This window comes from Leuciscus leuciscus (genome assembly GCF_965113295.1).
Source record: "Leuciscus leuciscus genome assembly, chromosome: 20".
Classification (NCBI taxonomy): domain Eukaryota; kingdom Metazoa; phylum Chordata; class Actinopteri; order Cypriniformes; family Leuciscidae; genus Leuciscus; species Leuciscus leuciscus.
The window spans coordinates 34,022,629-34,047,612 of NC_138744.1; the positions used below are offsets into that span (position 1 = coordinate 34,022,629).

The window sequence follows — 24,984 nt, forward strand, 5'->3', positions numbered from 1 at the left end:
TTGCATTGCTCATTTGAAGTTGCTTTGGATAAAAAGCTTGTGCTGATGTAGAAGAGAAACCAGTGTATTTAAAAAAAAATCTGTTTTTTAGAGGACAAAGTCATAACGATTTGGCATATTTTGGTGAGTAAATGATAAAATCTAAATTTTTGAGTGAAGCACAACTAAATATTCTTGTGGTCATAAATATATGCATGAGATCTTCCTTTTCACATCTTCATATAAAGCCCAAGAACATCCAAGAGCACTGTGTCTTTCCTGGAACACTATAAACGTGGGCTTTAGCTGCTCTGTTGTTCTTTGAAGTGAGATGCAATGCTCTCCTAGCATGAGTCTGTTTATCTGAGAGCTGCTGAGCTCAGGTGGACGCTCACTTCAAAGAGTGCTTCTGCTACAGGCAAATTAAAACACGCCGCACAAGCCAATGTTCTCCAGAACACACTGCGCTCGCTAAAACACAGCAAACTGACCTCAGCATTCGACTGGAAGCAGAAAACAGACAGAGAGGTGAATCAATGGACGGATGGAAATAAACATGATGCACCAAAGGCAAACAAAACATAAGATTTGCAAAAGTTTATTTCATTTTATTTTATTTTTGTTTCATACAATTTTGTAAAACAGCAATGTTCACATTGTTTCTTCATTCTTTTTATAAAATAGATGTTTATGCTCCGTAAATAGGAATGCTTGATCCAATAGCCAAAGTAAATGTTCAATGTGATGCATTTCATACAGATAGAAATGAATTCTTCATGGTTTTTCATCAGTTTGATATGAAGGCATGTGTGATAAATATGGTCTTCACTCAGGAAACGATACTACGTCATTAGTTTAATTAATGCGTCACAGTGCAAATTGTATGATTAATCCGATTCAATATTAATTTTGCAGTCTATCACGTATTTTCCAACATCCTCAAAGTGCTACACAAGGTGACGTCGCCTGAAAGTATAGGAGTAGTTCACCCAAAAATGAATATTCTGTCATTATTTAATAACCATATAATGGTTTGAAAAGTCCATATACAACAAAAGCTTCCAATGACCAAAATCCCAAAAGAACAAAATGTTTCATTAGTCCAGAGGCCAGTTACACAAAGGTGTAGTAGAACAATAAATGTTCTGTCAACTCCATGAAATTTAAGTGTGACTCTTCAGTGAACATTCAGTCACATGAAACACGGAGAGAGTCACTTCTGTGTGGAAGATGAAGAGATCGTTATGAAACATATTTTTTTTTTAAATTACACAGGCAGGAAGAAGCTGTTGTTGAGAAAAAAGCTGAAAAATGATATCAATGCTATATGAATATATTAAAGTCAATCAACTGAATTTATTTAGTTAATAATTTATATACTGTATGTTCACAACAAACTACAAAGAAAGCATGTAAGCATGGTCATTTTATATTAATTCTAAAGCTTTTAACTTATATGTAAATATTTTACCATTAATAATTAATTAAATATTTTACATGAAAATCTTTATATTCAATGTCAAATACCCATGTGGAATGCATTAAGGATATAATAAAAAAAAAATATATAATTCATATTAAATAAATAGCAGCAAAATCCAGGCAAAACAAGCAAGAGCAAGAGATGTTTGATTGCATCAGATATCTCACTTTGCTCATCAAAGCTCCAATTTAAGCCTTCTTTTATCCTTTTAGCCTTCTTGAGACCAACAAAACAAAACCAAAAAACAGAGTTTGCTCAAATTTACTAGTGTAGCCCCAAAAATTGGGTTTCTGCAACAGGCCTCAAATGGCTCTATGTACTATATATGTAAAGTCTAACAATAATGTATTCATGTATAAGTTCATATGACATTTGTGCAATATTCCAAGTCCTCTGAAGTCTTATGATAAATTTGTATGAGGGCTGAAACTTGAGTCGTTATTGTGCCCAAGTTGCAAGAACTTTTCTTTACGTTGTATGCGGGAAAAAGCAGAGTAAACATTTTCCTATTGTGTTCCACCAAAAACAAGAGGATAAGTAAATAATGACACGTTTCATTTTTGGTGAACTATCCTTTTCACTTTTCTACATTTGATTTGATTCTTTATTCCTACTGATGTACCTTCCTCTATGTCCTTTAGGGGTCTGTTTTGTAGCATTTGTATTTAGACAACTTGTAAAAGGAAACATGATATATTTGCATTGAAGAATAAGCAAGTGATTAGACATAGATTTGATAATGCAGAAATCCTACAGAATCGATCAAGCCATTTGAACATTGTGGGAGGAATAAAGGAAAAATAAATAAGCTAAATATCCATGATGAGTGTTCATGGAAAGCGACAGAAATGACACGGAATCAGTCACCATATTCTTCTCTGTTATACGTCTTATTTATATACATCTGATATGAGTACATTATGTTGCAGAATATCTGGAGGATCTCACATACATCACTCAGTTTTACTATCAACTCCTTCCATCAATGGAACAGAATGTGCTGGAATTCGGGCCTGGGATTTTAAATTATTGTTCCATTTTAATTGTTTCTTGAGAGTAGATTCTATATTACAATATGCATGTATCACACTTGATACAGCATCGCACAAATTATCAAGAAGAGAAGAGCTGAGGAAAAAAATACAGGTAAAAATCATCGGTATTTAGCAAAATACAGTAATTTTCTCTTCATCTAATATATACCCTACTTTGCAAGAGAGTGTTAAAATTACACAGAATTTGAATAACACATATACAATGAGCTTTCACCAAAGAAACATCGAGTCACATGAAGTTATTCTGGTCGATACATAATTCACCATAAAAACACAAAAATGCTTCTTCTTTTTTTTTTTTCTCTTGTTTTTGCTTTTGTGTTCGACACTGTCCGTTAGGTTGACCTCACGGAGGCCTGTGATTGGTCGAGCTGCCGCGGGAGGGGGCAGCGGGTGAAGACTTTAGCACCTACACCTCATCATGGGAACGTTTATAGGGTTTCCCACATTGAAAACCGTCACGGATGTTTTTCAACTACCTATGAACTGTCAGTAAATGCCACGTTCAGAGATGAGAGGGTCCAGTACCGTACATCTGTATTGCAGTTTTGATGTTTAACATGCTTGTATTGCAATTTACTGTAGCCGTCTTTGTTGACTCTCTTTATTGGATGAAGACTTAAATATGCAAATGTGAAAGTCTCCTGATCATCTCAGATCGTAACATCAAGTTTAGATAACACATAAAGAGAAAGGAGAATACGAGCATGTTTTGAAATGAAGGTGTTGAAATGTTACCCACATTATCAATGGAATCACTTTCAGCTTCTGATGATCACATGGATCACAAGATTTATGCATGATACTATGGACAACAAAACAAAATAAACAAAAATGTTTTAAATATTCAAACATTAACTTTCCATTAGGTTGATTCGACCACAAATGAACATTTGGTAACACTTTATTTTGATGGTCAACTACATGTCAACTTATTCTATTTACCTGACCCCTAACCTAACAGTCTACTAATACTCTAATGACTGTTAGTTCACATGTAGTTGCAAAGTTACTTATAGTTAGTAGAATGTCTAAAGTGGACTATCAAAATAAAGTGTAACTGAACATTTTGCCAGCGCTTACTAACCCTCATGTTGTTCCAAACTGGTATAATTATAATTTTCTTTCTTATATACATTTTAGGCAGAATATCTGAGCTACTCTTTTCCATGCAACAAAAGCGGGTGGTGATTTATATTTCCAAACACACACAAAAATGACAATAAAGGCACTATAAAAGTAGTCTGTATGACTAGTACATTATGCTGAGTTTTCTCAATCTACACGATAGCTACTGTATGTGTGAGACAAGGTTTTGACATCTAATCTTGGACTACTTTTATGGTACTTTTTATCCTTTTTTTTTAAAGCTCTCATCAGCTTTCATTGTATGGAAAAAAAAAGTGCAGCTTGGACATTCTGCCTAACATCGGATTTTGTGTGTCAGGGAAGACAAAATATCACAGGTTTTGGAACTATATGTGGGTGATTTTCAGTTTGGGTAAATAAACCTGACAACAACAAGAGTGGAAGATGGAATGATTTAATGTTTTGACGAAGGCCACACCATCTATAAACTCCGTACTTCCACAAGTTGACATAGCAGATGCTGATGGCAAAAGCCAATATAGTCGTAGCTGAATAGATACATGGCGAGAGACATTCTCACTCATGTATGTCTTAAAACGGTTTCCTTCATAAGCTCTTCATATATGGCAAGCTCTTCGTTTTGTGTTGAATCCTCTGTACGCATCATGTGAAGTGAGTATTCTTGACATGAAGGCTGTAATTCTCAGGAATAACTCATTTAACAAACGTGTCACTCGCTCTCTTGTCTGTAGGGCAAGCTGCGTTTCAAGTGTCTAAATCCATTTGGACGACAGATCTTTGGCAACTCTTGTGTTTATCCGTCATTACCATTAGATCTCGCTGTGTAAAAAAAAAAAAAAAAAAACATCTGCCGGCAATGTATGAAGCACAAATAAATCAGAATGGCTTCAAGTCTTGCTCAAAACTGCCGTACAGAGTTGTTACTCATTTGTCAATTCGTTTAGGTGACTCGAATGAAATCAACCCTGTTTGTTTGTGCATTTCCGTGAGCAAAGGATGTCCGTCTGCACTCTCTAAACTCGCAGTCTAAGGGTTTTCTACTAATCTAGCAGGTCACATGACTGCTGCGGTATTAAACTAAACCGTTCCTACAGTCTGACGCATACCTGTAATGTACATCGCATTCACAGAGACGTTTGTTTTGCACCCCCACAAAAACTCTTTGAAATGAACTTGATGTGCTATAAATGATACTCTAAGAAAACTACTCCCATTCACGTCTGTTCGTTTATTGCCATGCTCATAAAAAGCCTCGTTTCCACATTTTCACTCGGTTCCAATGAGAAACACGTTTTCGTTTGATCGGGGGAGGGTGGGGGAGGGGGCTCCTTCGAGTCTTTCGAGTGCCGTTTGTAAACATCAGACTCGGTTAGTTTGGCTAGACGTGGTTCGTTCTCACAGGAAGGATACGGATCGGCCTCCCTCTCGCAATGGCATTGTGGGATACATTGGTTTGAGGATGTGGTCACTAACTGGTTTGCTGCTACTGCCACCGTTCTGACTGGCCATGTGGTGTCGGATGTCTCTGCGGTTGATGGTGAATGCCGTGATCATCTCGGAGCCGTAGTCCCTGCTCTCCGGCACGGCTCCGGGGACGTGCCTCAGTTGGCCGTCGCCCAGGCAAGTCATGGAAACACGGGCGTCGTTGCGGTGCTGCGGCTCATGTTGTCCTGTCCTGGCAGGCGACGGGCGTTGAAGGAGTGCATGTTGATCACCGCGTCTGTCTTCAGCGTGGCTGGTGGCGGATGCTGGTGGGGTGGCTTGAGTTTCACCCGTCTCTCGCACGTGAACGACAGTCTGATCTCGTCCGTCACCGCACTGCAGAAAGACCTCTTGATGGAAAAAAAGGGACATGGTGGGGTGGGAAGGATAACAACAAAAGAGGAAGTAAGTACTTTCACGTTCATTAGCTGAGGAAGACATTTTGGTGCTAACTGTGGTAAATATTTGAAGTCTCATGCCACCAAGGGGTTTTTCAGAAATACAGTAAAAACTGGAATATTCTGAACTATTATTTCAATTTAAAGGGGTCTTATAATGCCCTTTTCACAATATGTAAAATGAGTCTCTGATGTCCCCAGAGTGTGTATGTGAAGTTTTAGCTGAAAATACCCCACAGACATTTTTTTTAATAGAATGTTAAAATTGTCACTTTTTGAGGGTGAGCGAAAATGCTCTGTTTTTGTGTCCCTTTAAATGCAAATGAGCTGCTACTTCACACACACACACACACTGAACATTTAAAAAACATTTAGCCTTTTATGTTCAAACCGGAGTCAGACAAAGATGGAGAGACTCAAGAAGAAGTGACAACATGTAGAAGCAACAGGACATATCTGAATGGTTATTTGATGAATTTATGTAGCTGATGTGGAGTTAACTATCTTCTAGTTATTGATTAGCATATTCTGTCATGATAATCTATAAATCGCGTTCCCAGGGGCGGGGTGTATGCAAATTTTAGAGTTAGTGATGTCACTAACTCGCGAAGAAGCTCATTGTAGTTCCTATCAGCCGTTTGTTGTAGTCCTTAAAAAGTGATTTCTGTAAAAGAAATTATCTCCCTTTGCTTTGAACTTTGAGCGTCGTAACTTTGCAGATGTTGTTTATGATCAAACAGCAACATTACACACTAACTAAAGTTAAATAAAGTGAAATCATAATCAACCACCCCTTAAAATGAACTGTTTCCTATGTGAATATATTTTAAAATGTTATTTATTCCTGTGATCAAAGCTGAGTTTTCGGCATCATTACTGTCATTGTCACGTGATCCATCAGAAAAAAATAAAATAAAATAATAATAATATATATATATATATATATATTTTTTTTTTTTTTTTTTTTTTTTTTTTAAAGCCCCACAAACTTTTCAACTGTAGTGTTTATACTATAAAACAGATCTTAGCAAAGCAATAGATTGATATTTTTGCCTTTTTACGTCTTTCAGTGTTCAATGTGTTTTTTTTTTTGTTTTTTTTTGACAAGCAAAATGATATTATAGCTACTTCTAAACGAGACCAAAAACTATCCTTAAAATAACTTCCAACATGTGTGGAAAAATAACACAATGTTCCAGTTTAGTAAGGAACATAATTCATTTTGAGGAGGATGTGATAAAAATATTCTCATTTTAGAGCGTGCTTTTACACTCAAATACATGATCAAAGTGGTTTAAATGTCAACCTCAAGCACTGGCATCTTATCTGCGAGATGTGTCTACATAAAAAGTGATTTGCGATTTGCTTGCTATGCTTTTTGATGTTCGATCGGTTATTCATCTCTCCTTTCAAATAGCAGATCTATTCTGTGATGTTATCAGGTGTGAATGAAGGCTCAGCTTTAGTCAGCGTGCTGAACATCTTCATCTCAGCATGTCTAAAATCTGTTTCTCTGTACGTGTAACGGTACAAGGCCTCGCTAGGCATTCGCTAGGGTCTTCTGGGTGATTGCTCTGGCGTTTTAGCAGTTGCTGGGCTAATGTGGGAGGTTTTGTAGGACTCTGCGTGATGTTCAGTCCTGCGTGATTGATAGAGCATTGCAGTTTCAAGCCTGATGTCTTAACCCTCTCATCGCATTCAGGTCTGTTTTGACCCGGAAAAGGTCGATTCAAATTTCTAAAAATTCCATAGTTTATATTGGTAATTCTCACATTATATGTTCTTATAAATTTCAGATAATGATATTGTCAGATAAAATTTCTCATAAATATTGATAAAAAATATATAGTTGTCTTGCATCACTCTTGTATTTTTTTTTAAATTTTTTTTTTTTTAAAGGCATTCTACATTTTTAATAATAAAAAGGTAGTAAATTTAATAATAGCATGGTAAAAACACAATAATCTGTGCCGGGAGCAGCAGCTCATTTGCATTTAAAGAGACACACACAAAAACAGTGTTTTTGCTTGCCCTTAAAAAGTGACAATTTTAGCATGCTATAAAATATATATATATATATATATATATATATATATATATATATATATATATATATATATATATATATATATATATATATCTGTGGAGTATTTACAGCTAAAACTTCACATACACACTCTGGGGACATCAGAGACATTTTTATATATTGTGAAAAGGGCATTATAGGACCCCTTTAATAAATAAACTTTAAACATTTCCCCCAAAAATGCACATTCATTCATTAATGAAAAGTACTGATCAGATACAATATGGTTTATTTTAAAAATATATGGGTTACCCCTGACTTAAATATATAGTATATATGTGTAATATAGCCTATTCCGCACTCGAGCGCACGCATAAAGCTTGCTGCAAATCACTGGCAAAAGTTATGAATGTGTTGAAAAAGAAATAGCAAAGAGACATTTTAAATATGTATTAATAAACTAGTGTTTTCTGAGTCAGTGTTGGCTGCAAAGATGAAGTTGACGATGCTGACTCGCCATCTCCACAGTATTGTGAAATATTAAGTCATGACTCTTTTAAAAGCTTACGTTCCACCAGGTTCAAACGGACCCATGAATGCAAAAAGTATATTACATTGTACATTACAAGGGTCATGCTAAAACTTTGTCACGCACAAAAACCTTGCACACTGAGTCTGATACGAATTAATTAATCTGTTTTTTTATGACAGACAAAACGTGACATGAGATCGTATTTAATTTTTAACGTGCAAAAATTTCTGACTCTGTGTGTAAGGACCTTTAGTGTTCAAAGAACACCACAAGTAATCGTTTTCTTTCCTTTTTATTAGTAAATGACATTATAGTTTTCACTTCCAGTCCATCTCACCTGTTCGCGCTCTGAAGTTTTCCTCAGTTTGTAGATGAACTCTCCTATCGCCACGAACACGGACAGCACAAGCCCAGATGCCAACACGATGAAGATGCCGCCCAGATTCTGGATGCCCATGGGACCCGTCTCATAGCGCTCGTCCTCCAGACAGTTGCTGTCGCTCCACCACTTCTCCTTCAGCATGTGCATACGGCCATCTTCCAGGATACCCAGGATAGCGATCGTGATTTTATCCCTGTATGGCGAGCCTGGAATAAAGTCATTCATAAATTAGAATCTTCATTGGAATATCAGGTACTGAGAAAACTGCAATTAAACAAGAATGCTTTAACATTCTGACACCAACTCCATGCTTGAAAGGAGAGGCGTTTCAACAATGCATTAAATACAAACACACACACACACACACACACACACACACACACACACACACACACACACACACACACACACACACACACACACACACACTGTGTAACCCACTCTATTTCACGCTCAGTTTTTAATGAATACTGTGTAAAGTTCCAGTCACACTAGGCTTTAGGCATGTAAAATGACTTCAACACTGCAAACTATGCAGCTTTTAAGTCTTATGAATTCAGCTAAGAGGTCAGTATGTGATATTTACATAATCTTTTGATCAAATCTCTTGCTTTTGGTGGTCAGATCCACCAAACTTCAATTTTGATTCACATTCATATCAATGAAGGTGAATAGAACTTCACTTAATCAATGTGAAAGACATGAAAACAATCCAGTCATTTATAACAAACTTGAATGAAGTTCAATCCTGAAATAAAATTTCATTAGGTTCAGAAACAGAAAGATGTCCTTTAGAGGTTTTGTCAGATTTAGCTCACTTCTGGGTTCAAATTTGTCCCCAAAATATGTCTATAGGTATATTTCTCCTTAAATATAAATCAAACTACACAAAGTAATTCTTCCACCAAGAGATATATTCCTAATCGTGTGGGTCAGAAAGGAGAATGCACGGTCAAAGGTCAGCATACATTATAGCATATTACAACCGCTTATCTTGTGGCTCATCCGCTTTCAGAATCAAAACAGTTTGTGTAGTAACGGTGAAACAGTTCGTGTAGTACCAGTGGCTTTACCTTTCGGGGTGCCGATGCCGTAACCTTTACTGTCGATGATGCCGCCGACCTGCGTGAGGTTGCAGTTTCTGCGGGTCACGTACTCAATGGTGGCCGACTCCATAAGCAGAGCATAGTCGGACTTTAACACTCTCTGAATCCCGTCTTCAATGGACTTGACGAACGATGTGCTCTGTCTGCTACTCATGAAAGCCCACATCTTCTCAAATGTAGACACTTTGGATTTCTGAAAGAGAGAAGAATATTTTTTTCAGTAATCTAAAGTAGAATGTGTTGGCATTTTTGGACTCACTCTGGTTTGCTGGTCCGTACAATATACTGTATATTCACAAGACACTATTGTCTTCAATAGTGATGCTTATAGCTAAATTTAACTTATTTCATAATTGGATCAACTTTTACACAGTTATTAAACTGAACTGAATCAACACTGAACTGATTTGAGCTGAATAATGACACTATTGAGCTGCTTTAGCGCAAATATTTAATTTGTCTCATAATTTGATGAAGTTTGCACTGATTTGTCACTGTGAAGCTTCTTTGAATCAAATCTGTTCTGTATAAAGCACAATTCTGACTTTTTTTCTTGCAATTCTGACTTTATAACTTGCAATTACAAATTTATATCTCACAGTTCTGACTATAACTCGCAATTGCTAGTTTGTATCTGTAACGGTCACCAGCTGGAGTGCCCTTGAAAGCCACCAGAGGGCACTCCACACCAGACTATCATGATTCACTCACAACTACATTTCCCATAATTCACTGCCCGGACTCATCATCCCTGATTATCACATTCACCTGTGTCTCATTATATTGTTTAGTTCACCCTATATACGCCTGGTTCACCTCATTATTCCCTGCGAAGTCTTGTACGTTATTACACTGCATTTCTGAGCATTTCCTTTGTTGTTGTTGTTGTTATTCCTGGTTCTTGATCTCTGCCCGTGTCCTGGTTTTCCTGTTTTTGCCTCACCCTCTGGATTTGTCTGTTTGTTGGATTGCCTGCCTGTGTATGACCTTTGCCTGGATTTTGACTTCACGTCAGAGCCAGAGCTTCACGTCAGTCCTGCCGAGCCAGAGCCAGAGCTTCACGTCAGTCCTGCCGAGCCAGAGCCAGAGCTTCACGTCAGTCCTGCCGAGCCAGAGCCAGAGCTTCACGTCAGACCTGCCGAGCCAGAGCCAGAGCTTCACGTCAGTCCTGCCGAGCCAGAGCTTCACGTTACGTCTGCCGAGCCAGAGCCTGTTCACGTCACTTCTGCCGAGCCAGAGCCTGTTCACGTCACTTCTGCTGATCCAGAGACTGTTCACGTCACGCCTGCCAAGCCAGTGTCTCCGTACAAGATGGCCGCCGCCGAGCCAGTGTCTCCGGACAAGATGGCCGACTCCACGCCTGTGTCTCCGGACAAGATGGCCGACTCCACGCCTGTGTCTCCGGACAAGATGGCCGACTCCACGCCTGTGTCTCCGGACAAGATGGCCGACTCCACGCCTGTGTCTCCGGACAAGATGGCCGACTCCACGCCTGTGTCTTCGGACAAGATGGCCACCGCATCCTCTGAGCCGGTGTCTGTTCCTGTTCCTGAGCCGGTGTCTGTTCCTGAGCCGGTGTCTGTTCCTGTTCCTGAGCCGGTTCCTGTTCCTGAGCCGGTGTCTGTTCCTGTGCCATGGTCGCCTGCACAGCCTGATCCGCCCTGGTCGCCTGCACAGCCTGATCCGCCCTGGTCGCCTGCACAGCCTGGTCACCTGCACAGCCTGGCCTCCCGTCTTGCCGCAGTCTCCAGGTCATTATCCGCTCCACGGGCCTGGCCCACCATCCCGCCCCCGGGTCCGCCTCTGCTCCACCTCCCTCCTGGACAAGTTTAGAGCGTCTGGAAGCCGCTCCTTTGAGGGGGGGCTATGTAACGGTCACCAGCTGGAGTGCCCTTGAAAGCCACCAGAGGGCACTCCACACCAGACTATCATGATTCACTCACAACTACATTTCCCATAATTCACTGCCCGGACTCATCATCCCTGATTATCACATTCACCTGTGTCTCATTATATTCTTTAGTTCACCCTATATAAGCCTGGTTCACCTCATTATTCCCTGCGAAGTCTTGTACGTTATTCCACTGCATTTCTGAGCATTTCCTTTGTTGTTGTTATTCCTGGTTCTTGATCTCTGCCCGTGTCCTGGTTTTCCTGTTTTTGCCTCACCCTCTGGATTTGTCTGTTTGTTGGATTGCCTGCCTGTGTATGACCTTTGCCTGGATTTTGACTGCAATTCTGAATAACACTTTAAATAAACTGCATTTGGATCCTCAACCTTCTTGTCTCGGAGCAGTTCGTAACAGTATCATGCAATTCTGACTTTATAACACAATTGCGATGTTATATGATGCAATTCTGACTTTAATCACACAATTCACAGTTACCTTTACCTTCACAGTTAATATTGTGAAAAAAAAAAAAAAAAAAGTATTTCGTTATTGATAATTTGCTAGTTAATAGAATAAAATTTGCTATTTGTTTACTGTCACAAGTGTTTATTTCAGCTGTAAACTGCTGAAAATGTAATGTATAAGTATGTTTTTGGAGTTGATGTTGATGAATAGTGTGGTGTGACAGCATTTTAAGATCCAGGCTAATATCTGAAAGGATGACGCTACACAACAAGAGATTCATGAGCTTCCACCTTCATGCCCTTGATTAAGACATTTAACCTCGGGACACTCCAGGGGACTGAACTTTTAATACATGTGTTGCTTTGGATAAAAATGCTCGCTGATCAAGCAGAAACAATTAGCTCTGTGCTTATTTTGTGCAAAATAACCAACACTTGCAAAACTGAATCTGCATGCTAATTTGAATACAAAATGTATGCAATTGCATACTATGTCATTTCATAAGAATAACTGAAATGTTTTTATTCAACATCCCTATGCAACACACTTCTTTTGTATAAAATGACAAATTTACACAATTGTCATGTGACTATGTGTTTTGCTGCAACCGCATATAGTAGAACAGAAACTGTTGTAGGTCCAGTTGACAGCAACACACTAGACATCCAGGAGATTTTCCTCGTCCTGAGTCTCGTCTCCATTACAGTGACACTCTCCAGCTTCACACTACGGTGTGCTGGTGTTGGCACTCTTCTCTTAACCTTGAGCACCTGTTATTGTTCCTCCCCCTTCAAACGCTATTTTCCCTGGTGTCTCTCAATATAATTGAAAGTGGCTGGGAATTGGTTTCAACGTTGGACTGCACAAGAATGAATAAGCGACTGGAGTGATACAGCTGACACTTCCTAGATTAAACAGGCACTGTGTACACTGGATTATGGCAGTTATTATCCTGCTTTCACCACAGCTGTGCTCGTTTTACTGTACGTGAACGCTAGCCTACTACCTGCTGGATACTTTTCATTAGAAACTGTCAATAATATTTTTGAAAATAATATGTGAAGCAGTATTCAAAAATAAGTGTTCCAAACAACAATATGCTGCATGGTTATTTTGCATTATTCAGTCAATTTGTGTAAAAAATTACATGTTGGTGGTTGGTTAAATATTAAGTCTAGAAAATGTGTTGGAAAAATGTGTTTGGTTCATTTCTTTACACTGGTCAAGTCGAGCACGTTGCATTGTGGGATACGTGGTTGCAAAATAGGCTCATTATGTGACTATAATGAAATATGTGACTCTGCCTACATTTCTAAAAATATGTTGGTCCAGGTACATTTCACTGCACTTTTCATGTGGCATGTACACTAGACTAGAGGAGTTATACATAGCCATGTTTCCATTACAGATTTGCGCTAAACTTTGCAATATTTTGTGTTTTGTCTAATGATATTTTCGAAATGGCGGCGTTTCCATTAACCGATGTTATGTGACTAAAACTTCTTCCTTTCAAGAGAAGTCATTCCAAAAATCATGGTGATGGTGAGATTAGATGAGCGACTGAGCAAGTTTACTACATTAGAAAAGCCAAATATATGAAACTGATTGTGATACGAATGTCAAAATGTATTAGTTTACAAATCATGGACTATGGTAAAAGTGTTTTGAGGTCCTCACATAGTAATGTGAAAAAAAAAAAAAAAAAAAAAAATTCTTTCATTATTGATAATTTGCCCCTGTAATCATAATTTTTGTCAAACAGAACAGTAGTGTTCATTTCAGCTTAAAACTCCCGTGGAATGTCTGTATGGGTATAGTTCCCTATCAATTGGTCACTCTCGACGTAGGTTGTGACCGACGAATAGGAATCTCGTGAGAGAGGCCAATCTACTTCGAATGAAACTAAACGAGCCAATGCACATTGGTGTGCAATCATTTGCATCAGCTGTTCAGCCACGCAGAGCGGGTATATAATGAGCAGAAGGTGCGATTGCACTTTTTACTTCGGAGCCGAGCGTTTCGATGTTGTTCTCTTCAGGGAAGCTGTTTATATTAAATGAGCAAGCTCTCCAGGAGGATCTCTCACGTCTGGTGCGGCCCATACAGTGCGGCAGTGGGGTCGACTTCTTTCTCTCTCTCTCTCTTTCTGTCTTTTTGTGTTTGTGTTGTTTGTAAACTGAGCAAAACAAAAAGGCTGTTCTTACATCTGGTACGGTGCGCCAAGAGCGCTGAAAGCGGCTGGTAAGATCGGCGCGAGAGAGGCATGACAGGCTGCACACTTCCCTGTCTGTGTTCGCTGCGACCGTTCCCCTGCGTGCTTCAGCACCAAGGAGAGTAGTCTCCTGAAAGAGCTTGCACGGGTAGAGCGCGTCTTTTTAAAGATGTCAATCTACCTGTGTGTTTCTGGATGCGGTCGTTACCTGGGATCGTGGGATGGTCACAAACGCTGAGTAGTGTCTCTGGGCATTGAACATGCTGATGCAGCGTTCGTGGATGAGTCATGTACCCATTGTGGGAAGATGACCATCTCGAAGCTACGGTCGAGACTCACATTCCTGCAAAGGAGCGGAGTCCCTGCGCCTCTGCCGCAATCTAATCCTGCACAGAGGGTTACTTCAGGCAGTGGTGCAGGTGATGACGCGATAGAGCTGGTCCCTCCAGCCGATATGAGGTCAGGGTACTACAGTCCCTACTTCATTGTAACCAAGAAAAGCGGTGGGTTATGACCGATCTTGGACCTGCGAGTTTTGAATCGGAGTCCCCACAAGCTAACGTTAAAAATGCTCACGCAGAAACGCATTTTCGAATGCATCCGTCCCAGAGATTGGTCGAAGGACGCGTACTTTCATGTCTCGATTCTTCCTCGACACAGGCCGTTTCTGCGCTTTGCGTTCGAGGGTCGAGCATATCAGTCCTTGTACTGCCCTTGTGTCCTCCCCTTCGGGCTGTCCCTGTCTCCCTGTGTCTTCACGGAGGGGCCACTTGTTCCCATGAGAGAACAGGGCGTTCACATCCTCAACTATCTCGACGTCCGGCTCATACTAGCACACTCTCGAGATCAGTTATGCGAACATGGGGACCTCGTGCTCAGGCACCTCAGCCAGTTGGGTCTTCAGGTCAACTGGGAAAAGACAGGTCAACAGACTTAACCCTCTGAGGTCGGCAAACGCGCCCCCGCGTTTTGCTGGATTTTCTTCACATTGTAGTACAATAAACTTAAATTACTCCGTCATTTATGGTTATACAGAAAAAAGAAATATAAAAAAAGAATCTGTGATATTTCTACTTTTGTATGTGTCCACTTACAATCAAATCAAAACATTGTGCTTTTGTAAAATAAAGAAAATAAACAGGGTGTGCGTTCTGCCTCTCCGTCGCGGTGAACTTTTTTTTCTTGAGCACGTCTATAAACTGAAACAAAACTCAGCGAATACTTGTCACACATTTATGAGCCATATACCTTTATACACATTTAAGTGTGTACTTTTAAATGATCGGATTCAAACTGAAAACAAATATTCTCTGTTTAAGTAATTTGTATAAAACCAACAGGATGTCCAGTATCTCAAACGCTTGCTAATTATTTTTTTTATTCGACACGCCCACTCGCGCAAAAGAGATTCACATGCAAATCTCCACATGGAACGCGAACGCCCTCGTTACCTCAAACACAAAACACCAAAACACTTCACAAGTCTCTGCTTTTCGTCGAGTTTGGAAGACACGCTTACATTGGATTTATCCCCAGAAGAAGAAGAACGCGATTTGAAGACAAGAAAGATGTAAGGTAAGAAATTCTTACTTATTAGTTTATGGTATTGTTGCATAAACTTCACATTGCAGTTGAACTGTTGCTAGATATATGGTGAATATTATACTATTTAGACCTGTGTTTACTGTTAAATACTGTTTGTCGATATCTGCTCAAACATAGATATGTATAACCATAATGTTTAATATTTTGGAGCGCGATGGCGTTTGAATGTATCATATTTTGGAGCGTGCTGTGCGTTTAAATGTATCATATTTTGGAACGCGCTGTGCGTTTGAATGTATCATATTTTGGAGCGCGCTATGGGTTTGAATGTATCATATTTTGGAGCGCGCTGTGCGTTTGAATGTATCATATTTTGGAGCGCGCTATGGGTTTGAATGTATCATATTTTGGAGCGCGCTATGGGTTTGAATGTATCATATTTTGGAGCGCGCTGTGCGTTTGAATGTATCATATTTTGGAGCGCGATTGCGTTTGAAAGGAAAAATGCACCAAACATTAGGCTTTATGTTTTTTACTATTATCTCATTTCATATCATCATAACGAATGGAAACATTTGAAGTAACATATGATAATCAATATATTTTTCTCTAGCGTAGTTGTTCTTGAAATCTTTTGGAAGATTTAATTTATTGTTATTATTTTTTTATGCAGCACTGCGTAGCCTATGCCTACAAGGCACAACAAACCTGGTGTTCATTATATATTGTTGGAAACGTGTGTGTGTGTGTGTGTATTCTGTGAATTTTAAAAAGAAATTTTAACCAGAAAAATCTAAAATCTATTCCCAAAATCGTGCAGCCCTATAGTTTCTCTTGATATCAGTATGTTCACTTTTTTTTTTTTTTTTTTTTTTACAGGGCCCTGATGCAACTGAGTCCTGCTGACTTCAACATTCACATGAGTCTCATATGAACATGGTAAAGTGAAAATCAAACACCTTGGAAATAAAAGGTATGTACAATGTTTTTAGGAATGGCACAAAGGTCTCTGTCTTTGGATCATTGTTTTCAATGTGCTCTTTTGTCATTTTTTGTGAATTTTTGGATTATGTTGTGTTGTAAATAAATCCAAACAATCTAAAAGCCATTCTTTTTTAAATCTCATCATTCTTTGTGCAAGGTTGCTCTGAATGACAGGCAGGGCCGGCGCGTCCATATAGGCGAACTAGGCAATTGCCTAGAGCGGCACTTTTGTAAGGGCGGCAAAATGTGTGCCAATCGGGAATGAACAATTCACAAAATAGGCTATATGATTTGCTGAGCTGCCGCTGCGCCGCCCTGCGCCGCCCTGCGCCGCCCCGCGCCGCCCCGCCCCCTGCTCTCACGAGTCATGACTCATGACTGAGTGATGGGAAGTTCGGATAATTTTACTGACTCTCTTGTTCGATCTCGTTCATAAAAATGAACGAATCTTTATTTGAGTCATTTCGTTAATTTAAGTGGCTTTAAATGTTACACAGCCAAAATCCCCGATCACATCCACCTACGCATAGTATACCGGTATGTATATATTTGCTTCCTCTTGGCCTAAAGTGTTCCTGCAACGGGAGTCCCAGACAGCAACATAGTGTCGGCCTAGTTCCGGCCCACATCTGGGCCTTGTGGAATCCAACTCTGCCAGATGTGGGCCGGATCTGGGCCGACACTATGTTGCTGTCTGGGGTGTTCTCTGGCTAGAGCGCAGAACAGCGGAGTTTGTATGGACAGAAGTGCATGCCTGAGCTTGTGTTTTGGGTTAAGCTGCGTTGCTTTGACATTGTGGAAAATATAACAATAGAAACAAAATATAGGCAATTAGCATTTTTACCCATTATTATCAATCTAAATTAATCTCGATTTTAATTTAACTTAATTTCGTTTTTCTTTATGTAAATTTCGTTTTTCTTTATGTAAATTTCGTTTTTCTTTATGTAAATTTCGTTTTTTCTTTATTTAAATTTTAAATTTTGTTTTTTCTTTATTTAAATGTTTTTTTCTTTATTTAAATTTCGTTTTTTCTTTATTTAAATTTTACATTTAGTTTTTTTCTTTATTGAAATTTTGTTTTTCTTTATTGAAATTTTGTTTTTCTTAATTTAAATCTACCCTTTACTGTGTCAGTAATTTGTTAGTCAGAAAAATATAGACTACCTTAAAGTATTGCTTAATTTAACAGACATGTGTGTGTGCGTTTTATATTGCTAGTGCAGCGTGGATAGGGGCGTCACCACTTTTGAATAAGAAACAATATCAAGACTATAAAACTCCTCAAAAAACGCGCACACTCTCAAACCTGACTGCACATCACATTTTTGACTTTATTGATTCTGCTTTTATTCCGGAGTCCCTTTTATTTTATTGCTCCGGAGTCGCATATCAGTCACAAAATGCGCCACGAGGAAGAAAAAAACATATATAGCCTAAGTCGCACTGGACTAAGTCGCTTTTTTTTTTTTAAATGTATTTCTCTAAAGCGGCACTAAAAGAATGTTTTAAAACTTTCACAGAGACCTCAAACTGAAAGCACAAAGCCTGTCTTTAAATTTAATTTCGTTTTGTATTAATTGTATCTTAATTTTAATCGATGTTTCATCAACCAATTGTCTGGATTCAATAAATAAGAAGAATATATAAGCTATTAGAAAATAGATAATCAGGACACGGAGGCGCTGGCGAACCTGGAGCTCGTCTCATAAATGAACCGTACTCACCGTGGGCCTATATATTGCCTCACAGACCTGAGACATATAGATAGCTTGAAATGTCTACTTTTAAGCAGAACAATTCAAAACGAAAGAAAACAGACTGCGCTGCTTATGTAATTCGTATGAAATGTGCATTTCTCTCTGGCGCTGCGAAGATCGCGAGTCGTCAACTTCATCTGTCTAGCCGACAATGACATAAAAAATAACTGTTTTATTAGAAAACAATTAAAATGTCTCCTGCTATATTTTACATATTTGCCTGTTCCTTACAAAACACTGACAGTGGGGTTTTTGACGGGTTTTTTTTTTTTTTTTTTGAGCAGCTGCGGACAAATTCTTTCGACACACACACACACACACACACACACACACACACACACACAATATTACGTAACACTCTGCGCTTATGTTTTAAAAAGATAATTTAACATATAAATAAAAAAAATTAAATAGCCCACTTAAAGTGTTTATTACAAATAAATGACTAAATGCTCAAAATTAATACATTTTAATGAACAAACATATGCGTTGCATTTACAATTCTGTGAAAACAGGGGGTGCTGCAGCACCCCCAGCACCCCCACTTCCCGCTGCCCTGTTCGGACCAGCCCTAGGGGCGGCACAAATGTTTTTCGCCTAGAGCGGCAGAAGTGCACGCGCCGGCCCTGATGACAGGGCCTGATAGCTCCTAATAGGGCAGTTAGGGGAGTGTCTTTGTCTTTCTCAGGTGTGAAAAGCTTACATATTAATGAGCTCCCGCATAAAGCTTTCTCACACAAAACACGTCGTAAAAATTTTAAATCAATATATTGTCTTATCTGAATGAGCAGTCAGGGTGATTTTCACATAGTTTTGGAGCAAATATTCTAGGCTACGTCATACAATTTTCAAAAGTCTTGTGAAGAAATAATCAGTATGGGTTTCATGGCCTTATTTCAGTGAGAATTTTTTTTTTGTATTTTCACAAACCACGCATAAATGTCATTATCTCAAAACTACAAACTTTTACATACATGCTGCTGATATATTATTGTAGTAGAGTTTGTGCTAAATACAGTGTAATTAGACTTTAGCCATGAAAATGTCACTAGTAACAGAAAAAAACACAAATGTCAGAGCATGTCAGAACACCTCCAGGGCCCAGAAAACAGCTCAGACCCCAGCGGGTTAAAGCTTCTCTCCATGAAGACTTTGCAGCTGGTTGCACTGGCCTCTATCAAGAGGATAGGAGACCTGCAGGCATTTTCGGTCGACAAATCGTGCCTAGAGTCTGGGCGTTTGTACTTGGACAGAACTCAAAGTCTCAGGACCTTAGACCAGCTCTTTGTCTGTTACGGAGGCCAGCAGAAGGGAAAGGCTGTCTCCAAGCAGAGGATGGTCCACTGGATTGTGGATGCCATCACCTTGGCTTACCAAGCTCAAGGCGTGCCCTGCCCGCTCAGGTTGCATGCTCACTCCACGAGAGGCGTTGCATCCTCCTGGGCACTGGCACGTGGCTCCTCGTTAACAGATACCTGTAGAGCTGCGGGCTGGGCGACACCTAACACGTTCGCTAGATATTATAGCCTACGTGTAGAGCCGGTCTCCTCCTGTGCTCTCACCCTAAACGGGTAGAGGCACTGAGAGGCCCGGCTCTGTCGGCTTGCTGCACCCTACTGTGCACCCTTATTGCTCCAGAGTGAAAAACCTGTTGAGTCCTCCAACACCCTCGGCCCGGACGCGGCGGAGCGTCCGGTGCCAGTACTTTATCCGTTGAATCCTTGAGAACCGGGTCTAGGTTGGGTCCCATATGTATGACCCTGCGGGGATCCCATATGTGTATTTCTTCCACGGCTGCTCCTAAACGGAAGCCCGTGTCTTTCCCTTGGGATAAGTCACCCAGTATTCAGCAGCTGTGGCGCTTTGGTAGGGATTCCTATTTGTCGGCCACGACGTACGTGGAGAGTGACCGACTGACAGGGAACATCTCAGTTACGTATGTTAACCCTCGTTCCCTAAAGAAGGGAACGTAGACGTACGTCCCGTCACCACATCTGCTGCGAGTCATCCGCCGGGTCAGCCAGCTCATCGGCTCAGATCCTCAGCAAAAAACTGAGGTGCAATTGCACCTGCTGCTCATACCCGTGCTGTGTGGCTGAACAGCTGATGCAAATGACTGCACGCCAATGTGCATTGGCTCGTTTGGTTTCACTCGAAGTAGTTTCACCTCGCTAGCGAGATTCCTATTCGTTGGTCACGACGTATGCCTCCGTTCCCTCCTTCAGGGAACGAGGGTTACCATACGTAACCGAGATGTTTTGCAGTTTGGCAGAAATGTAGGCAAAGCCATGTATTTCAAATGAGCCTGGGTTGGGTTTTCTTCATAGTGAGCTCATGAAACATACTAGTGGATTTAGAAGTGGAACCAATTGTGTGTGTGTGTGTGTGTGTGTGTGTGTGTGTGTGTGTGTGTGTGTGTGTGTGTAGTTTGCGGTCTCAGGATAATGAAACTTTAACATCACGATTAGCTCTCGGTTTAAATGGCATTTCATGGTTTTTTAAAGGAGGTCACGTAAGAAACCGTAGCTAATCACGGATAATTGTTGGCTCAATTCCATGAAACATTTAAAGTGACCCAAGAAAATGAACAAGTGTGAGCACTCTTTGATTACTCTTGATAAAATGTTAAATTAACATTTGTCGTTCCAGGTCTGCTTGCTGAAATAATACCACAGCTGAAGTTTTAGAAAACAAGCAGAACTGAAGGTGTTCAGGCAGCGACAGCTTGCTATTTTAATTGCAAACACCTGTTTTTGTAATCTACATTCTAATGCTGAAATCATATACTTCAGGAGACAAAAAGGACACATAATCAAAGGAACTTTGTAAACTAAATGTCAAAGCAAGGCTTTGGAAGTGTAAAAATAGTATTGATAGAAATTTAAGATAGCAATTTTGAACTGAAACATAAATCAAAACAAAAAATGCTAATGTATGTTTTGGAACACGGTTATTTAAAGAAATCAAAAATATTACGACATCAGCAGAAACCATGAAAGCAGCCTATATTTTGAAAGAATGTATGAATATGCAATTACTGGTTTAAAGACGGCTTGATTTTGTGTCACTCAGAAACCTGATATATTTTTATATATTCTTCTATGCTCAGCACTGCAGCATCTGAGAGCCAAAACTCAAAGCTCTGAAAAAGTAAAACCCTGCAGGCAAAAGTTAAAACTTTTGGAATAATAATAAATAAATAAAAAATCATTATGAAGGAACACTTCAAACATGAGAAGTGACAGCACAGGAGAATTTGCTTTTACAGTGGGAATTAAGATCTAACTGGAAAAGCTTAAAAAATGCTTTTGAGAAATTGTATTGATTCTCTCTCTCTCTCTCTCTCTCTCTCTCTCTCTCTCTCTCTCTCTCTCTCTCTCTCTCTCTCTCTCTCTCTATCTCGCTCAAGAATAGAAAAGTTCTTCCTTTTTTTGAAAAGTTAGCTGAAGCTGTCTTTCAAACACATCTTCTGTTAACATTCAGCAGTGGTTCTCGACAAAAAGCTTCATGGAATAAACAGCATGTCTTGTCATTGGTAATCGTCCACATGATCGTTTCAGAGGGTTGTACCTTGAAGAAGGACATGGTGGCTCCATCTTTGAGGACGCCAAACTCTATTTTGGTCTGTTTGGCCAGATCATCGGCCGAGTCTACGGGCGAGTCCATTCTCTCCACGGTGAGGAACGCTGCCAGGTTTGCTGTGTAGGAGGAGATGATGATGAGGGTGAAGAACCACCAGATTCCTCCGATGATTCGAGTGGAGAGAGCTTTAGGCATCAGTTCTGAACCTGAACACAAATTAAATGCATCATCAACTGACTACATAAAAATGCATCAATATTTTTTGGTTACATTTTATGCTAATATATGTTTATAAGAATAGGGAATGTGGATCAAATGTGTTAAAGGTCCTGTACACACTGTACATTCCTTGTAATCTCTCACTTAATGAGGTGATAAAGGTTTTTTTTCAGAGAAATTAATACCTTGCAATGATGTACTAAATTGATCAAAAGTTATAGTAAATTTTTTTGCACTGTTGCAAAAAAAAAATATCAGGATTTAAAGCAGCATAACTGTTTCAAATCATCATATTAGAATGATTTCTAAAGGATCATGTGACACTGAAGACTGGAGAAATGATGGTGAAAATTCAGCTCTGATCAGAGGAATACATTACACTTTACTAAATATTCACATAGAAAACAGTTATTTTAAATTGTAGTAACATTTCACAATATTAATTTGTTTTCACAGCTTTGGTGAGCATAAGAGACTTATTTAAAGTGCCCCTATTATGCTATTTTAAAGTTTCCTAATGTTGTTTTGGAGTCTCCTACAACAGGTTTACCTGCATCAAAGGTCAAAAAACTGTTTAATTTTCTCATAATATACATTTGCACATCACCACATTTTCAATGATTCTCAAACGACTCGTCAGATGAATCAATCTCTCTAGATCCCTCCTTTCTGCAAGCTACTCTGCTTTGATTGGCCAGACAGCTCAGTCTGTTGTGACTGGTTTACCACGTTTTAGCACGCGTGTCGCGTGGAGTGTTGCCAACTTAGCACTTGTGTCGCTATATTTAGCGAGTATTCAGACCCCTCTAGCGACACATTCTCAAGAAAGCGACTAGTGACAAATCTAACAACTTTTTCTGGTGTTATTGGAGACTTTTGGAGACTCTCTGAAGTGAAAGCACATATCGTTCTTACTCTTCTCAACAAGCAGCGGGTGCTGCCGTGGGCCCCACCCCCGTCCCAAAGCACTCACAGGTGTCCAGTCCTCGCACAGCAGCTGTGGTCAGAGCAGGAGATGTTCACCCCTCCGTGTCCAGACTGCAATGAATCGCGCATGTGCGGAAATCCACCGCTGGCTGATACCGCCCTGGCTTACGTTCAGCACGGGATGTAAAACGTTCTTTGTCTAAAAAAATTTAATCACTGCACAAAAATAAATCGCTGCACACACACAGCCTCAGTCACTTACTCTCGTCCACTGTGTGTGTGCCTCTCTGTGACATAAGCTAAACTAGCTGGCTAGCTCATCATGACTCAGTCTAAACTCAAAAATATAGAAAGGAGTGGGACTCAAACCCTGCATTCAAAGGTTGGTTAAAGCTGTTTATTGGAGATAATACATAGGCATTCTGTCTGTATTGTAAGTCTGATTTCTTTACCAAACTTAGCGATGTAAAAAAACACAAGACAATTCAAAAACACACTCAAAAGGCAAAGCCTTATGATAGTTCCACCCCCAAAAAAACTGCCATTTATGCTTAAAAAAAATGGACTCTGCTAAAGAGGCTGAGGCCGCCATGGCATTAGCGATCGCTGAACACTGCTCCATGCTGGCATGTGATCACACGTAGATCACATGTAGAGCTGCTTTCTCAGACTTCACTGCTGCTACCCATTTCAAAATGCACAGGACAAAGTGCACAGAAATGATTAATGGTGTTCTAGCACCATACTTTCTGAAAAACTTGGTTGCAGATGTGGCTGACCAGCGTTTCAACCTCCTCCTCGATGAGTCCACGGATGTAATTGTTTCTAAATACCTGGGGGTTGTGATAAGGTACTTTAGTGACACCAAGCAGACAATTGTCTCAACATTTCTGGGGCTTGTTGAATTCGAGGGAGGAGATGCCAGATCTATAGCCCGTGCTGTTGTGGCTTTCCTCAAGAAGTGTGGTCTTAAAAAAGAGAAACTCCTGGAGATGGGGACTGACAATGCCTCTGTTATGACGGGGGTTAACAATGGGGTCCATAAAGTGCTGAAGGAAGAGTATGACCTCAAAGATCTGGTTCTTATTCGCTGTGTGTGCCACTCTCTGCAGCTTGCTATAAGTCATGCTTCCAATGACACCACTTTCAACACACTCAAATGCAGTTTAGTGTGATAGTGTAGACCAAGTGAAACAGCGCTGCGTTACCTCACAAGTTTCATTCGTCTAATAAACTGACCTGTGAGTATTATTCAGCACTCGTGGGTAAGTTAGTTCGGTAGAATGAAATGTCCTCATTCCTTTACATCCGCGGGACTCGCGTGTGGCGCTGATATCCGTCTCTCATTAGCAATCACAACCTGCTTCATACCACAGTCATGTTATCAATGTATTCAGTCATCCATAAACATTATTAGATCCTTCGACATGACGGCAAGTTCCATAATTCTGCAAATGCGTCATCAAACATACGCCTTTGTAATTGTAAGAGGTAAGCGACCCCTAGCGTTGAAAACAATTACTTATTGTAGCTTTAAAAATGTTCATGTTTTACTGTGACTTGTTGTAGTCAAGTGAACCATAAGGTTTAAAACCAAACTTAAGAAAAAATTAAAAAACAAATAAAAAAGATTGTATAACATTTTTTTTTCTTTTTTTTTATGTTATAGTTAAAAATGTTCATGTTTTACTGTGACTTGTTGTAGGCTCCTAAGTGGACCATAAGGTTAAAAACCAAACCAAACTTATAAATCAATAAATCAATCAATCAATCCATCCATCCATCCATCCATCCATCCATCCATCCATCCATCCATCCATCCATCCATCCATCCATCCATCCATC

At 39.7% G+C, this 24,984-nt stretch overlaps 1 protein-coding gene across 1 annotated transcript in view; it reads right to left on the reverse strand.

Annotated features, from left to right (window-relative positions):
• Positions 1-575: 575 nt before the first annotated feature.
• The window catches only part of grik3 (glutamate ionotropic receptor kainate type subunit 3), a 157,119-nt gene continuing 132,710 nt past the window's right edge, over positions 576-24,984 (reverse strand). The window contains exons 13-16 of the mRNA XM_082150269.1: positions 21,982-22,199; positions 9,521-9,746; positions 8,403-8,653; positions 576-5,457 (exon numbers count right to left, since the gene is read on the reverse strand). Of these exons, the coding sequence (XP_082006395.1) occupies positions 5,023-5,457; positions 8,403-8,653; positions 9,521-9,746; positions 21,982-22,199 (1,130 nt within the window). The 3' untranslated portion in view covers positions 576-5,022. The remainder of the gene's footprint in view (positions 5,458-8,402; positions 8,654-9,520; positions 9,747-21,981; positions 22,200-24,984) is intronic.